The sequence below is a fragment of the Erpetoichthys calabaricus genome, chromosome 13 (assembly GCF_900747795.2).
Source record: "Erpetoichthys calabaricus chromosome 13, fErpCal1.3, whole genome shotgun sequence".
In the NCBI taxonomy this organism is placed as follows: Eukaryota; Metazoa; Chordata; class Cladistia; order Polypteriformes; family Polypteridae; genus Erpetoichthys; species Erpetoichthys calabaricus.
In genome coordinates this window covers 90006630-90024018 of record NC_041406.2, presented here as the reverse complement: position 1 = coordinate 90024018, position 17389 = coordinate 90006630, and the positions used below count along the sequence as shown (strand labels likewise).

General features: G+C 44.9%; 1 protein-coding gene across 1 annotated transcript in view; it reads left to right on the top strand.

Annotated features, from left to right (window-relative positions):
* Positions 1–7578: 7578 nt before the first annotated feature.
* Positions 7579–17389, top strand: part of LOC114663776 (cytosolic non-specific dipeptidase-like) — a 42672-nt gene continuing 32861 nt past the window's right edge. The window contains exons 1-4 of the mRNA XM_051935714.1: positions 7579–7663; positions 10028–10138; positions 15168–15311; positions 17090–17252. Of these exons, the coding sequence (XP_051791674.1) occupies positions 7661–7663; positions 10028–10138; positions 15168–15311; positions 17090–17252 (421 nt within the window). The 5' untranslated portion in view covers positions 7579–7660. The remainder of the gene's footprint in view (positions 7664–10027; positions 10139–15167; positions 15312–17089; positions 17253–17389) is intronic.

Below are 17389 nucleotides of genomic sequence, written 5' to 3'. Positions count from 1 at the left end.
CAATGAGCCGCCAGGAACTGTGAAAGACCTAATGGATTTATGAGGGGGGACCCAAAAATAACGAGAATTAAAAAACAAAAAATCGTGTATTTCTCAGAACATTTCCAAAATGTAATCGCCCTCAAAATACTCTCCCTGAGACACAGTACACTTGTCCCACTGCTTTTTCCATTGTTTAAAACTGTTCTGAAACTCTTGCAAAGTGACAGCCTTCAGTGCCTCCGACATTTGCTTCTCGACCTCCTCTCCATCCTGAAAACGCTTTCTGTTTAAGGTCCCTCTTCATTTTTGGAAATAAGAAAAAATCGCAGGGTGCAAAGTCCAGGGAGTTGGGGGGGTGGTGGGAAACCATTGTCATCCTGAGAAACTGCCGCCCACTCAATGCTGTGTTGTCGCGATGCAGAAGCCACTCGCCCGATCACCACCATTCCAGTCGTTTTCTCCACACTGCATTACGCAATCGCTTGACCGTTTCAAGGACGCTTGTCCAAATGATACCCAGGGCAGGCTAGTGGCGAACATTGGAACTAACACATCTCCAGCCTCCAGAAAAAAAAATTCTTGTTATTTTTGGATCCCCTCTTGTATAGGGTGGCAGTGATTGGCAGGTGGCACCGCCTCTTGGGGGTGAACCACCCACAAAACACCTGGAACATAATGTAGGCTTAGATACAGATACAAGAAATAGTAACATACAAATCAATCCAAAATATACAACCAAGACACAAAATTAGCATTTGAAATCCATTCAGGGGGTTCATATGTGTCCGTTATATGAGTGGAGATCAACTGTTCACCACAATTGCAATTTCATAACTTTCATTTTTTTAACCCATACACATTTGGTTTGTCTCACTCCACGGAAAAGAAGCCTAATTACGGGGAACTTTGAGACTGAGGGAGGTAACTTTAATGAAGTTTACCTCCACACCTTTTGGAGAGCCTTTGCCATTTGAGACCCTCACTATGTTATATGCATCTGGCGCACTTGTCCAGGCTGTGCCATTCGTAAACTGTAGGGGGATATGGCAGTCAGAGGGGACCAAGGCAGGCCCGCTTTACTCCAAAGATCCTGGCTGAGACTGTCCATTCTCAGCCCACCCATAATGCCAGGAAGCGCGTTACGCAAAGTACTCCTGACCTGAGGAGCACACTGACGTCTCAGTTCCATACAAGCTGCCATTGTCTGGATTAGAACCTTTTTTTTTTTTTTTATTTTTGGAAAATAATATTACGGACAGCCAGGGGGTCCACAATTTCAGCCCCTTTGGAATCCAAGGAATTTTATTCCACTTAATGAGCTTAAGAATTAACCACCGCTAATACGTTCTGTTTTAGCACCGTGCCTCCCACCACTCCACTCCATTCAAACTAGTGTGGTGTTGAGGTGTCACCCGTTGCACGGCCGTACTCGGGACCTAATTTGGGATCTTGATGTGGTTTGTCATGTGGTGGGTGCGCTGTATCAGTGCCCGCTCCTAAAATCCTCCTCCTCCTCCGCTTGCCTTCACCTTTTGGGACACAATGCGTTTGCTCAAAGTGTCCCCTTTCTCTGGCCGCCAGCCCAGTGATTACCTTTTTCCCAGTATAAATGAAACACTTACTTTCTCTTCTTTAGAAATACGTTCTGCCAAAAAGTGTACAGTACTGTGGAACGGTTTTAGGGGACCCGTGGAAAAAAATTCTGTAACATATAAAAACCACAGACTGCTAAAATCAGGAACCCATTAGAATTTTACAGATCTGCAATCGTCTATTTATGGCTACTTATGGAACCTGTTTACAGATCTAAATACCATCCATCCATTTTCCAACCTGCTGAATCCGAACACAGGGTCACGGAGGTCTGCTGGAGCCAATCCCAGCCAACACAGGGCACAAGGCAGGAACCAATCCTGGGCAGGGTGCCAACCCACCGCAGTTCTTTCTTTATTTCTATCTTTATATCTTCCTTTCTCTCTCTCTCTTCCACTCTTTCTTTCTTTCTTTCTCTCTCCCTTGCTCTCTCTTTCTGTCTCTCTCTCCCCCTCTTTCTTTCTTTCTTTCTTTCTTTCTTTCTTTCTTTCTTTCTTTTTTTCTTTCTTTTTTTCTTTTTTTCTTTCTCTTTCTCTCCCTTGCTCTCTCTTTCTGTCTCTCCCCCTCTTTCTTTCTATGTCTCTTTCTTTCTTTCTTTCCCCCCCTCTCTCTCTCTTTCTTTCTTTCTTTCTTTCACTCTTTTGTCTCTGTCTCTCTCTTCCCCTCACTCTTTCTTTCTTTCTTTCTTTCTTTCTTTCTTTCTTTCTTTCTTTCTTTCTTTCTTTCTTTCTATGTCTCTTTCTTTTGTCTGTGTCTCTCTCTTCCCCTCACTTTTTCTTTCTTTCTTTCTTTCTTTCTTTCTTTCTTTCTTTCTTTCTTTCTTTCTTTCTTTCTTTATCCATCCATCCATTTTCCAACCCGCTGAATCCGAACACAGGGTCACGGGGGTCTGCTGGAGCCAATCCCAGCCAACACAGGGCACAAGGCAGGAACCAATCCTGGGCAGGGTGCCAACCCACCGCAGTTCTTTCTTTATTTCTATCTTTATATCTTCCTTTCTCTCTCTATCTTTCTTTCTCTTTCTTTCTTTCTTTCTTTCTTTCTCTCTCTCTCTCCCTTGCTCTCTCTTTCTTTCTTTCTTTCTTTCTTTCTTTCTTTCTTTCTCTCTCCCTTGCTCTCTCTTTCTGTCTCTCTCTCCCCCTCTTTCTTTCTTTCTTTCTTTCTTTCTTTCTTTCTTTCTTTCTTTCTTTCTTTCTTTCTTTCTTTCTATGTCTCTTTCTTTCTTTCTTTCCCCCTCTCTCCCTCTCTTTCTTTCTTTCTTTCTTTCACTCTTTTGTCTCTGTCTCTCTCTTCCCCTCACTCTTTCTTTCTTTCTTTCTTTCTTTCTTTCTTTCTTTCTTTCTTTCTTTCTTTCTTTCTTTCTTTCTTTCTTTCTATGTCTCTTTCTTTTGTCTGTGTCTCTCTCTTCCCCTCTCTTTCTTTCTTTCTTTCTTTCTCTCTTTCTTTCTTTCTCTACCCCTCTCTCCCTCTTTCTTTCTTTATCCATCCATCCATTTTCCAACCCGCTGAATCCGAGCACAGGGTCACGGGGGTCTGCTGGAGCCAATCCCAGCCAACACAGGGCACAAGGCAAGAAACAATCCCAGGCAGGGTGCCAACCCACCGCAGTTAGATACATAAAGGGTCTTTCTAGAACAGGGGGTTCCCAACCAGGGGATGGGGTTGGGGGGGGGGGTGACAAAGGCAGCAGAACTGAGTGAGGTGCGTTGTCCGACTTTATCGCGGTGCAGTCGTTGTCTTGCAGCGTGCCGCCATTTGTAGGTCATTTACTAGTTGGCGCTCCTGTTCTATGGTATGAAAAGAATCGCAATTGTCACCTGTGACTGAGCCACAGAAATGTGCGTTCTCACGGGTTCCTCGCTGCGGGCAGAGCGTTCGTCAAAGTGAGTAACTTTTTTTAGAGGAATGGAATTTGGACTTTGCAATGGTCCGTAGAGTAGGCCGAGGTCTAGTATCGATTTCTGTGCCGAGCCCGATTGGGGAAGCACAACCAATTTCGAGGTTTGATTGATATTTTGGCTGCTGACACTCAGCCCCATCTCTCCTGCTGCCGGTCCTGGTAGTAGCGCAGCATTTTGAACTGTGCAGCACATCTCTCTTTGAATGGCAGTGCAGGTGCTATCGGGGGGTAGACGAAACTTGGCAACTGTGTTTCATTTGTTAGCAGTTGTGAAAGGCGCTATATAGCGCCCAACCTGGCACAGACTGACGCAGAGGCACGTACTTAAATAAAACAGTCTTTTATTTTTCTTCAGCCGTGGGGCACGCCTTCCCCATGTCCCACAGGCCCAACACAGTTCCAAAACACTCACACTAACCACAACACAATTCTCTCTTCTTTCCCACCACTCCTCCTCAGGCTTAGTCCTCCTCCTCCCGACTCTGGCTCTCTGAGTGGTGGTGACTGGCCCTTTTTATATCCCACCCGGAAGCGTTCCAGGTGCTTGGCCACCTGGTCCTAATTGCACTTTTGGGTGGGGCTGAAGACCAGCCAGGCTGCTGACTCCATGCAGCTCCCGCTGGCGGCCATCCGAGCCCCCAACCAGGCTGTGGAGGACTCCATCTCCCATGGAGCCATGCGCCGGGTTGGGGAATCATTGGCTGCCATGGAGGCAGCCACCAAGCGTCCCGGGGGAGGTATTGAACAGTCCATGGCTGCTCCCCCGGAACAGATGCAGCAGGGGCGTCCCTGCCGGGCATGGGACCCGACTGTCCATTACACAGTGCATACCGGCACCCATTACTTCACGGGGGTCTCCAATCCCCCGAAACCCCTCGATTGTTGATCGTGTGTCACTTCCTCACGGCGCTTGATGCTTTGCGGGATATGCCAACCCCCAGATCATCAATCGAGTGTTTAAACTTCAATGGGTACACATTTACAAGATTATTCAGATTTATAAAGGGAATTTGCTCAATTTATATTTCAATTTTATGCACCGAGTTTCAAGCTTATTTTTTTTTAGTTTAATTTGTTCACCCGCAGTTGTGCTTCAATTTGTGGTCCAAAAGTAAGAGATTTCACTTCTTCGTCTTCAGATGTGATATGACTTTGGTAGGGGCAGCAAACATAAATCGGACATTTTCTAGGGATGCGGAGTATAGAAAAGTATCCTAGAACCTTCATGTGAATGTTTTCTTTCAAATAACTATGGGTCTCTGCCCCCTACTCGCCTCGCTCGCCCACTGCTGGGTTTGGTTAACTGGACATACAATTTAAAGAGATTGTTATTATCATGGGAATTGTTACCTACTCTTTCGATTCTATGTTGCATCGCTTCTCCGTGATCATAAATATAAACCTGACTGAATTGTGGTTTCTTCGAAATTAAACTTGTCGTAGTTTTAATTGTTGCGGGACCACAGATTCTCATAGCGTACGGTCCATTATCGTGTAAATCTACGTTTTGAGCATTGAATGATGCGAACGCGAACAGATTATTGCAGACTCAGATATTTTGCCCGTAGTGTTTGTGGATTTCACTTTCACCAAACAACAAATCTTTTAATTCTCGCGGATACGTCTCTTCATTGGGAGGCAATACTACTTTTCCCTGATGGCAACACAAATTAGACGATCTACAAGTCTCCGACTTAAACTGTAAAGCCTTACAATATCTACATAATTCTGACTTATCACCTATGTCCATATATTGATCTCTTTTTGCTGTTCCGTTATTTCACCGAGTAATAATTTCCATTTGTTTGTGCTAATGTGATCTTTACTTTCTTTTTTTTGAGCCTTTCGAATTCCACTACTTTCATATTCTTTAACTTGCTCTGCATGTGTATCTCGCTATCGCTTTTGAACGTCTTTATGAAGTCTTTTATTTCTGACCCCCAATTGGACCTACGAGGTTTTCAATTCCACTTGGTCCGGGCTGACTCTGACTTTCCTTATTTTCTGAATTTGCACAGAGATTATTTTTGTTCGTTTTTGCCTTCTTTTCTCTCCAACACTTTTGGGTTTCTTTTCGACGCGCTGCTCTTTCTTCTTCGCTTAGTCGTTGACGTGCCATCTCGAACGTATAACATTTTTAAGAGCTGAGAGCACATGAAGTGTGTCTGCCCAAAGCATTCCAACAACTGAGAGGTTAGATGTCCGTGATCTTGTTTTAAATCGGTTGTTCTCGTGGGACGTCAAAACTGTCTTTCCAAGAAGGTTATGTCTTGACCCAAGATTTTTTTATTATAATAGAGAGATAATAATAATAGTACATTTCATTTATCCGTAGCCGCCTTTCTAAACACTCAAGGACACTGAACAATAGATGTAACACACATGATAAACAAAACTAAAATACAAAATGAATAAGCTACCAAGCAGTGTGGTGGACAGTAGGACGTTAGGGACTTTCAAAACTCAGCTTGATGTTATTTTAGAAGAATTAAGTGGATAGCGCTGACGGGCTTTGTTGGGCTGAATGGTCTGTTCTCGTCCAGATTTTTGTAATGTTTTGGGAGCCAGAAATGGTCCCCCTCTGACATTGCTCTGAGGAACCGCTCTTGCACCTTTATATTTAAGAGTTGTGGCCTGCAGGGGGCGCACCAGCTCCCCACTCTGACAGACAGACGCAAGGCACAAGTCCAGCAATACACACAGGCTTAATTTCAGTGGAAAGCGCTTTTCAATCGTTTCCCACAGCACAGTACAGTACAGTCAAGCACAATAAAGCCCAATAATAAAAGCAGCTCACGGCAATGGCTTTTTCTTCTTTACTCCGTCTCCGTCTTTGTCTCTTCTTCCTCCTCCACTCCTCCAGCAAGCTTCGTACCTCTTCCTCTTGACTCTGGCTCTTGGAACGGTGGCAGTCGGCTTCTTTGAACCTGCACCCACGAGTACTTCCAGTGACCTGTTAACGTAGACTGGGCGATACAGAAGTCCACAAAAGTAGGGGTCTGCAGCTTCTGCAACAACCCCGGGCGGCACCCAAGACACTCAATAAGGCTGAGTTAAAGAACTCTAATTCCCATGATGCACTGTGGGATTCAGTAGCACTGCTGCAACCCAGGGAGGCTGCCACTTCCCCCATCCTTCCACCTCATGGGCATCCCTTACAGAGCGTAATGACCCCCACATTGGGCCAGTGTAGTATTTAATTGGGTTTCCCCTAGTCCACACTGCCCAATGTCTGCCCGCAGGGGGGCATTTTGTGCAAGTCTGCTGGGACAAAAAATGGGTACTTTTCTATTATCGCGAGCACCACTGCAAGTACTAACCAAGAAGGAGACATCCGTGTTCTTACTTCAGGACACAGGTATTCATCACGATAATAGAAAAGTACCCAAAAATGTAGTTTTTTTGAAGTATGTCGGTTCAGAATACTGTGGTTAGTGTGCAGTGCCTTTTAAAATGAGCAATCTAACCCAAACAAACCCACGATGAACGCGATTTCATTTATTTGCACTGTAACATTTTTAAAGTCCATCCATTGTTTTTCACAACCTGTCCTGTTGTTTCGACAGCTTGGGCACCGTCCGGTAAGAATGAACGAGATACGGTCTGGACGCCAGTTGTCAGTATTTGGACGGTTAATGTGATCCGATATGTGTAGAAGCAGAATTTATAAACTTCACAAGACCCCCGATCGCTTTTGCTGTCTGCTGACATCGTTACTGTAGGGCGGCCCAAAGACCAACATTAGCATTACATATTAATTTGAAGCAACTAATCCAATATTCTATAATCAAAGTAAGTCTGTTGGAATGTGTTGCTCAGCTATCAAAAGTAATCTGTAAATTACATCCTCTTCGTCTTTTCTCACTTCTGTATGTGGTCGATGTGCTTGATCAGCCTTCTCCATAGAGCTCGGACCTGCACCTCCTCCTCAGTCGACCCCTTTTCCTTCAGATCTTTTGTTTTGTAAATTACAGCTGAAGAATGTTAAGTAACACCGAGATCAGATCGCGACTTTTCAAGAAATGATTGGCTTACCACGCGGGAGCGCGCGTGTGTGCAGGGTGGAGCTCCCCGGTATTTAAAGCGGGAGACGCGGACAGCCCGGCTTCACAGCCTCAGGAGCAACAGAGCGAGCGAGTGGACTGTCCGACTGACTAACTGACCGACTGACCCGGAGAACGCAGTATGGTGAGTGGGTGACAGACGCGGGGTGCGAAAGACGGAGCATCACGGAAAAACCGGCGAAACTTGCGGAGGAATTCAGTAATACGTGTTTGAAAATAAATTACGGTGACTTGACGAAAAGTCCCACAGGTTAAACATCAGTCTGCACTGGCTGTAAATCCGACCGGTACGTTTGGCAAATCTTTTCATTGGTGAAAACAAATATTAAGGAAAAATTATAAGGAATCATCTGACACCAAATATTAACCAACGGCACGGCGTCTTTCCTAAAGTGACAGCCAAAGCGCTTTAGGTGAACTGCACGGAGCATCGGACGACCGCAGACTACAATCTGATAGCCTGCAGGGCACAGGTTGGAGTACACGAACTCACCTTTAGTGTACACCTCTGCGCAAATTTAGAGACACCTGAATGTGTTAAAGGGGGTGCGCGGCCGAGATGGGTGGGCTTTCTAGTTTTGCCAACTCAAAGTACCATCATGCAGATACTTGTGAGACGAGACGCCGCCTGAGAGCCGGCGGTTAAGTCGACATCCTCCTCTGTGCTACTGACACTGAAAAGACCACAGGAGTGCCCAGAACAGAGGTGGCCTTCTTGAATGACTTACTGGTCTCAGTGAAACAACTGCTCAGGGTCTGCAAATCAGTCAGATGGCAGCTCTGATTCTATCTATCTATCTATCTATCTATCTATCTATCTATCTATCTATCTATCTATCTATCTATCTATCTATCTATCTATCTAATGGATTCAGAAAATGTTCATACCCCTTCATTTTCTACCCATTTTTTATGGTGGTGTGCATTTCATTTTAAATAGATATATTTCCCATTTTTGCCTCATCAATCCACACTCAATAACCCAAAGTGAAAACATGTTTTCAGAATTTATTAAAAATCAAAAACTGAAATCTCTCATTTGTATAAAACTTCAGGCCAGTGGTGGTGGTGTTGGACAGCCACTGATTTCTGGTCGAGCCCGTGATCCTCAGGCAGACCCCCACCTCCTGTGCCCCACTCACCCTTTGAATTTATCTTTATGATTTGAACGAAACCCCATGGGGGACCAAACGCTTTTCAATCAAATCTATGATTTTGAGTAAAGCTTACGATGTGCCTGATTGAGGCCCTTTATTCAGTGCTTTTGCAGTGTTGCGCTGGCCCAGACGTGACATGACTAAATCTGCAAGGTGGCGAGACAATTCCAACATAATCGGTGAAGGACAGCGGGTCATCGATCCATCGCCACCCCAGAGTTCCAGCCATTCATTTTCTAACCCGCTGAATCCGAACACAGGGTCAAGGGGGTCTGCTGGAGCCAATCCCAACCAGCACAGGGCGCAAGGCAGGAACCAATCCCGGGCAGGGTGCCAACCCACCGCAGGACACACACAAACACACCCACACACCAAGCACACACTAGGGCCAATTTAGAATCGCCAGTCCACCTAACCTGCATGTCTTTGGACTGTGGGAGGAAACCGGAGCACCCGGAGGAAACCCACGCAGACACGGGGAGAACATGCAAACTCCACGCAGGGAGGACCCGGGAAGTGAACCCAGGTCCCCAGGTCTCCCAACTGCAAGGCAGCAGCGCTACCCACTGCGCCACCGTGCCGCCCCACCCCAGAGTTGAATAATAATAATAATAATAATTCATTACATTTATATAGCGCTTTTCTCAGTATTCAAGGCTGAGTACTGGCTTGGCAGGTGTTAGTGATAATGAGATTGGGTGCTGAGTGGGTGGACGAGTTGGGATAACAAGGGGCTCCTTCATTGCCAGGGTGAGCTTGAGGTGATGTTCCTTAATCCAAGTGGAGAGATCACTGAGACGAGACGAGATTCTAGCTGAGACGAGTCAAGTATCATCGGCACAGCACTGATGTGAGAATCCACAAGCCTGGATGTTAGGGTCTGGCGAGGTGAGCTGATCCTTGAGACATCCCTGTGCTTGCCTGATGCCACTTAGACGTCTCTCCTCTGCCGGTAGGATCTGCTCAAGCTGCTTCACGGCTGCAGAGTCCCTGTACTTGCTCAGTCTGTGTGAGCTTTGCACGCTCCCATTGTTCTGATGTGAACCCTCCTCTGGATATTCGAGTTTTCCTCCTACTTGCCCAAAAATGGTGCAGTTTGGGTTCATTTGCGATTCCAGATTGGGTTGTTTGACTGCAAGTGTGGGCCTTGTGATGGACTGGTGTCGTTTCCTGCTTGGTGCCCAGTGCTGCCAGTTTAAGCTCTGGTGCGGTGTAACTTTGAATTGGATTAAGTGGGTCTGACGATGTTATGTAGCGCCATGTTCTGCCATATTTCTGATCATATAATGAAACTGACTGCTGATAGCTTTTCTTTTTATTTTTTCCTGCAGGGGAAGGTTGCTTTCTTCTTAGTGTTTGTCTTCCTGTGCCTGGAAATTCACTCATTCAGCATAGAAGAAGTATCAAAACATATCGACAGCCACGCGGGGGAGTATGTGGAGGTACGTGTCGCCGTCTAGACATTTATGTTTACTGCGATGTTTAGTTTCTGCAGCATGGAAATGTGAAAAGGCTGACATGGTGCGCCCCCCTAACAGATCGCACATTCTCTCCATATCTGTGTTGGTTACGTCTTCAGTTTTCCCTTATTCCACGTCTCTGCATTTCTGTGTGAAGAAAACCTTTCCAACATTTGTGTGAAATTTACCCTTAACAAGTTTCTAATTGTGTTCCCATGTTCTTATTTTAATGTAACAACTGGGGGTCTACTGTATGCTTCAATCATGTCCCCTGTCACAAAAAACGACCAAGAGACACCAAAAAAGGTTTGGGGCAGCCACCCGTATAATACGCCCCGGGTGCAAAATGGGTAAATTGTTGTGAGATGTTCACAGGTTAGAGTCTGTAATAAGTGTATATGTTTAATATGTCACTGTGCTCTGTACAAAAAATATTTTATAAATCTGCTTCTTCTCACATGTACAGCTAATTAGCACATTTTTAGCACACAGGGGCTCATCATTTAGAACTGCTAGGCAAGCATTAGAAGACAAGAAAGGGACAACTATGAAAATGGGTGTTGTACTATTTCTGTGTGACAGAGTCAGGATCTTCTTTTCCTTGCTTGGAATAGCATGATTCACCTAAGTAAGGGCCTGCACATGGAGAAAGGGTATAAAACCTTGGAACATTGCCTGGCACACCTTTGAAGGTGACGGACAGATGGGGGATAACGTCGTCCGATCCTGAAAATCCTTCCAGCGCAGCGACGAAAATGACAGACTTTATACATCGAGCTCCCACTTTGGTGAAAAGTCTTGTCATGTGGCTTCCTTCGTCTGTTATGCTGCGTAAATCGTCATTACAGAAAGCTAAGTTATTTCTCCTATGTGATTTCTTACCGCTGTATTACTAAGGGAGGAGTATCACCTTTTAATAATATGTGTAAATAGATTCAGGTTACTTAAGACGCCACAATTAAAAAACAGCTTATTCCAACAAGGGTGCTAGCGCCCCCTGCTGGAAAACAGAATCCAGAACTCCAGAACTGATGGTATGGAGGCAAGATTGCCACTTTAAAGGCCAGTACAGGAAGTGACGTCATCGAGGACTGGAACTGGAAGTGATGTCATCGGGACTGGAAGTGACATTGTCAATAGTGACTGACTCGGAAGTGACATCTTCAGGACCAGAAGTGACGTCATCAGTGGCGCTGGAACCTGGCAGGATTTCCTGTGGATGGTCTGCAGAGGATTGAGAGAGAGAGAGAGAGAGTTAGTCCAGCTCGCCACCACCTGGTCTGGTGCGGTACTACCATTGTTTAGGCCCTCTGGCTGCCTCCCAATCGCACGTGTGTGACACCCCTCATAATCTCCGTTGGCCTAAACTTTAAAAGGTTTGACTCCTTCAGTCTCTCCTCATAGTTCAGACCTGTGAATCAACCTGGTCGCTCTCCTCAGGACTTTCTCTAGTGCTGCCATGTCTTCTCTGTAATGTGGAGACTAAAACTGAACACACAGAACTCCAGGTGTGTTATTGTAACTCGCTAGCTCTGTTACCTTAGACGTGATGTTATTTTGGAAGAATTAAGTGGGTAGGACTGGCGAGCTTGGTTGGGCTGAGTGGCCTGTTCATTTATTCGTAGCCGCATTTCTAAACACTTAAGGACACTGAACAATAGATGTAACACACATGATAAACAAAACTAAAATACAAAATGAATAAGCTACCAAGTAGTGTGGTGGACAGTAGGACGTTAGGGACTTTCAAAACTCGGCTTGATGTTATTTTAGAAGAATTAAGTGGATAGCGCTGGCTGGCTTTGTTGGGCTGCTTGGTCTGTTTTCTTCCAGATTGTTCTAATGTTTTGGGAACCAAAAATGGTCCCCACTATGACATTACTCTGAAGAGCCACTCCTGCACCATTATTTTTAAGAGTTGTGGCCTGCGGGGGGCACACCAGCTCCCCACTCTGACACAGACAGACGCAAGGCACCAATCCAGCAATACACACGGGTTTTATTTTGGTGGAAAACGCTTTTCAGTCGTTTCCCACAGCACAGTACAGGCAAGCCTAATAATGAAAGCAGCACACAGCTATTCTGGTCTGATGTGCCAGATGTGCACATTTTTGAAAAATAGATGGTTATATTTTCATAATATTTTGCTCAGAAAAACAAGATAATCTAATCTTAGTGGGGCGATTAACATCAAAGCATCTTCACGTCTCACATACCACCATCTTCTGTGACGCTGTCAGTATCTTTTTTTTTTTTTTTGCACCTTCACAGCTGCATCAATGCAAAGAATTTTTATCCTCAAGATCTTTCTTCCCTCAACTCACAAAACAGCAAAACCAGATGTTGTGTTCTCATCGTGAAGTTTTCTTACACTGCCATCTGGTGGAATCCTCCAGATTTACTTAAAGTATGCATCCCAGTATACTCCGTGTACTGCGTGTGTAGCGGCAGCGTCCTCAAGCACACGCGTCGCGTAAGGTTAAGTATATCCTGGCCTTGATCTTAAAGTGCGAGACTGTTGAAACAGATTAGCAACGCTGGCGTCCTCAGCCCCAATGAAGACAACTCGGAGACTTCAGAATAGACAGCAGGATTAAGCTTTATTGTGTGGCGCACATACAGACTCGCTTAAGATGGAACAATGAGCAAACAACTAAAAGAAACTCTTACATTTATTACAATTCTTATCACACAAGTCCTTATTCATCCTCATCTGACTCCAGGCATTCCATTTCTCTTGTCCTGCCTCTAATTGATTCCACCAATAATTCTTACTTAAGGGGGTGTCAAACCCCCCACTCTATCTGTCTAATCTGTTTGATAAGGATGATACTTGCATGCTACTATAATTTACAGCCAAAGAGTTCACATTCTCTCTCTAAGCCAGGGGCCCATCTTTCTCCAGCTCTCCTGCACGTCTAACGTTTGGCTTAATGAACTATTGTTGGTTTGTAGCTCATACCGAATAATGAAAAATATGTAGACATAAGTCTTTTTAATCCTAACTCTCACATCTTAGTTAAATCTAGAGTCTGCTTTTCTCATGCTTATAATACTTTTCTAATACATAGAGATTACCAATTTTAAGAATTCAATTTTCTATAATAGTAGAGAAGGCCAGAAGGAGTTGCATTGCGTCTTTGTGGACCTCGAGGGTGACAGGGTGCCTTAAGAGGAGTTGTGGTATTGTATGAGGAAGTCGGGAGTGGTAGAGAAGTGCGTAAGAGTTGTACAGGATATGTACGAGGGAAGTGTGACCGTGGTGAGGTCTGTGGTGGGAGTGACGGAGGTGGGATTACATCAGGGACCGGCGCTGAGCCCTTTCTTATTTGCAATGGTGATGGACAGGTTGACAGACGAGATTAGACAGGAGTCCCCGTGGACTATGATGTTTGCTGATGACATTGTGATCTCTAGAGATAGTAGGGAGCAGGTTGAGGAGATCCTGGAGAGGTGGAGATCTGCTCTAGAGAGGAGAGGAATGAAGGTCAGTAGGAACAAGACAGAATACATGTGTGTGAATGAGTGGGAGGTCAGTGGAATGGTGAGGATGCAAGGAGTAGAGTTGGCGAAGGTGGATGAGTTTACATACTTGAGATCAACAGTACAGAGTAACGGGGATTGTGGAAGAGAGGTGAAGAAGAGAGTGCAGGCAGGGTGGAATGGGTGGAGAAGAGTGTCAGGAGTAATTTGTGACAGACAGGTATAAGCAAGAGTGAAAGGGAAGGTCTACAGGACGGTAGTGAGACCAGCTATGTTATATGGGTTGGAGACGGTGGCACTGACCAGAAAGCAGGAGACAGAGCTGGAGGTGGCAGAGTTAAAGATGTTAAGATTTGCACTGGGTGTGACGAGGATGGACAGGATTAGAAATGAGGACATTAGAGGGTCATCTCAAGTTGGACGGTTGGGAGACAAAATCAGAGAGGCGAGATTGCGTTGGTTTGGACATGTGCAGAGGAGAGATGCTGGGTATATTGGGAGAAGGATGATAAGGATAGAGCTGCCAGGGAAGAGGAAAAGAGGAAGGCCTAAGAGAAGGTTTATGGATGTGGTGAGAGAGGGCATGCAGGTGATGAGTGTGACAGAGCAAGATGATGAGGAGAGAAAGGTATGGAAGAAGATGATCCACTGTGGCAACCACTAACAGGAGCAGCCGAAAGAAGAAGAAAAAGTAAACCAACCTATTAACGAACTTGGCAGGTCCCACAAAGCCCACCACCTAAGAGAGAGGAGAGGTTGGGAGCAGGTATTGCCACACCCGCCACATGACAAACCACTTCAGGACCCCAAATTAGGACCCAAGTACAGCCAAGCCATGGCTGACACGTCAGCACCTCACTAGTTCAGATGGAGTGGAACAGTGGGAGGTTTTTTTTTTCCAGCGGCTGGAGTGCCAGTCCTGCCACCAACCCCCAGGTTTTCCCTGCCAGTTGCCAGTTAATGTCACACCCAGGATGGAGCAATTGCAGGTTAAGGGCTTTGCTCAGGGGTCCAATGGAATGGAATCGCTTCTGGCATTTCTGGGAATCAAACCGGCAACCATTCCGATTGCCATCGCAGATGCCTCGTCTCAGAGCCACCACTCTGCCCCATCTAAGAAGGGTTGCAATCTAAGTAATCAGCGTAAACCTCAGCATTTTCATTTTGTAATGCACCGGTGTCTCATTCAAAGAGTCGGCAACTTGAGGAGTTTTTTAAATAGGAAATAGCGGGTGGGCTGTAGAGGATGCGCTTGAAAAGTACTTGAGGCCAAGTGATGATCAAGGGTGTAAGAAAAGTAGCAGACAAGAAGGATTTTGTGGAAAACACAACAGGGAGAACACAAAGTACAGCAATAAGGGAAAATACCAAATGAGACCTGAAGTTCATGAGCAGCTGCAGTACCAGCCTCACCATTTCTCATGCCAATATGAAGCCTGGTTTTGTTGTGTGCCCAGCTAATCCACCATGAGAGGTGGGACTCTTGATCCAGCAGCAGGAGGTCATTTGTGTATACGTTCTTTTTTAGATGCTTCGAGAGTGGGTAGCAGTGGAGAGCGATTCCAGTGATTTATCGAAGCGCGACAAGGTGGAAGAAATGATGAAGATAACGGCGAAGAAGTTACGCGATATGGGAGGTGATGTGGAACTGCTGGACACTGGCGTGCAAACGGTATTTTAAGTTGATGTTATGAGTGTAATCTTTAAAATTGAATTTCTATAAATGACTACTTGCAATTATTGTATGGCTATGAGCCACAGAGAAGGAGGTAACGCTAAAGTTTACGCTGATGCTGACCACCATTTTCAGTCTGTTGTGCACATGTGAGGCTGCTTTTCACTCATCCTTTTCCCACACACTTAACTACACCTTGCTGGTCTTTCCCCTCAGTAAGATTGCAATCAGTGGGTCTGCTTTGGACTGGTTCATGTCCTACCGTTCTGACCGATCCCTTTGTGTGTCCTGGTCTTCTCCACTGTTGTGGCCTCAAGGATCCGTGTTGGGTCCTCTTCTCTTTTCTCTCCATATTTGCTTATCTACATCTTCTCATGGCTTGTCTCACCCCACTGTGTGATGATGATGCACAGATCTTGCTCTCATTTCCCTCTTCTAACCCACCGGTTTCAGCTCAGATCTCCAGCTGTCTCTCTCATTGCCATTTTATCCTGGATGAACGACTTTTTCACCTTAACCTTTCAAAGTCTGACATTTTGTAAATGGCCTTCTGATTCTCCTTCCTCATTGTCATTGCCTTTGAAGACGTAACCCTTTCACGTTCAAGAAGCAAAAAAACTCAAATGAGGAAAAAACTAAAAATATTGTGCTGGAATGTTTTTTTTTTTTTTTCCTTATCTAGTATGCTGGCAAGGATGCAAATATCCACTTACCACATCTCATTACCGTCTTACAACCCTCACATCTCAGCCTGGATCTCCAGCTGTCTCTCTAGCACCTCATCATGCATGACACTTCACCTTTCAAAGTCTGATATCTTCTATGTGTCTTCTGATTCTCCTTCCTCAGATTTGTCTCTTAAGCTTTGCTCTCAAAGACGTCACCCTTTCACCTACAGTCACAGTCAGGAATCTCAGCGTGACTCTGGACTTCTCAGCTTCATTCACTGAATTTACTTCTTCAACGAACCAATCTTGTCATTCCTTTCTTTGTAATATTTAGAGGATTCGACTCTTCCTGACTAATTATGTTCAGGCAGTGCTTCTCTCACAGCTGGACTATTGCTGGTGTCTCCTGGTGTGGCTTCCTTCAACTGCTATCCCACCTCTCCAGCTCCTCCAGAATGTCGCTTTTGAACTGGTGTTCTCTGTTGCTCGTTTCACTCCTACTACTCCTCTACTATCTATCTATGAAAGCTAAATTCTTGTCTTGACCTGCAGTTCTCCAAATGGCTCTGCTCCTCAACATCTCCACTCTTTGATCTCACCATATGTTCCTTCAAGAAGTCTCCGTTCTCAATCTGCCTGTCTGCTGACTGTCCCTTCTCTTGCCAGATGTGCCAAGACTGGACAATACTTCTTAATTTTTGCTCCAAAAGCTTTGGAATATTTGAAGTTCACCCAATTTATTCATATTTTGGTGTCTTTTGTAAACGCAGCTATTCATGAAATATTTTGGAACTGCAAAGTGTCTCTTCTACTGGATAGCTGCAGTTGTACTGACAAAACAGTTTATGATTCTAATGTTTGTCTTAGTCTAGTTGCAGACATATTTAACTTGCAATAATACTACTAATCTCTGCTTGTTTTTCTCATGTTCTCATTTGCTTTTCATACTTGCACCCTGTAATCTTTCTTGTATTTATTATAATTTATTTTGTAAGTCACCTAGCATAAAGGAGTCTGCTGAATAAATTAATATTAATAATGATTAGCCTGCTTTGATAAGATAACTCTTTGGGTCTTAACCTGTTTTTCTTTCCTTGATTTTTCTAGCTGCCAAGTGGTCAGATTATTCCTCTGCCTAGTTTAGTGACTGCAAAATTTGGCAGTGATGCAAGCAAGCCTACCGTGTGCGTTTATGGACATGTTGATGTGCAGCCAGCCCTGAAAGAGGACGGGTGGAGCACAGACCCTTATAACCTGACGGAGATTGACGGTTTGTTTCAGTTTTACTTTACTTCACTAAGAATGAAAGACTGGGGTATATGAAAGTGGGCATACCACAATCAGCATATTGTTTTCATTGTGAGCCCCACTTTGAGGCATTTGACAGTTCCAGCAGAGAAAAATTCA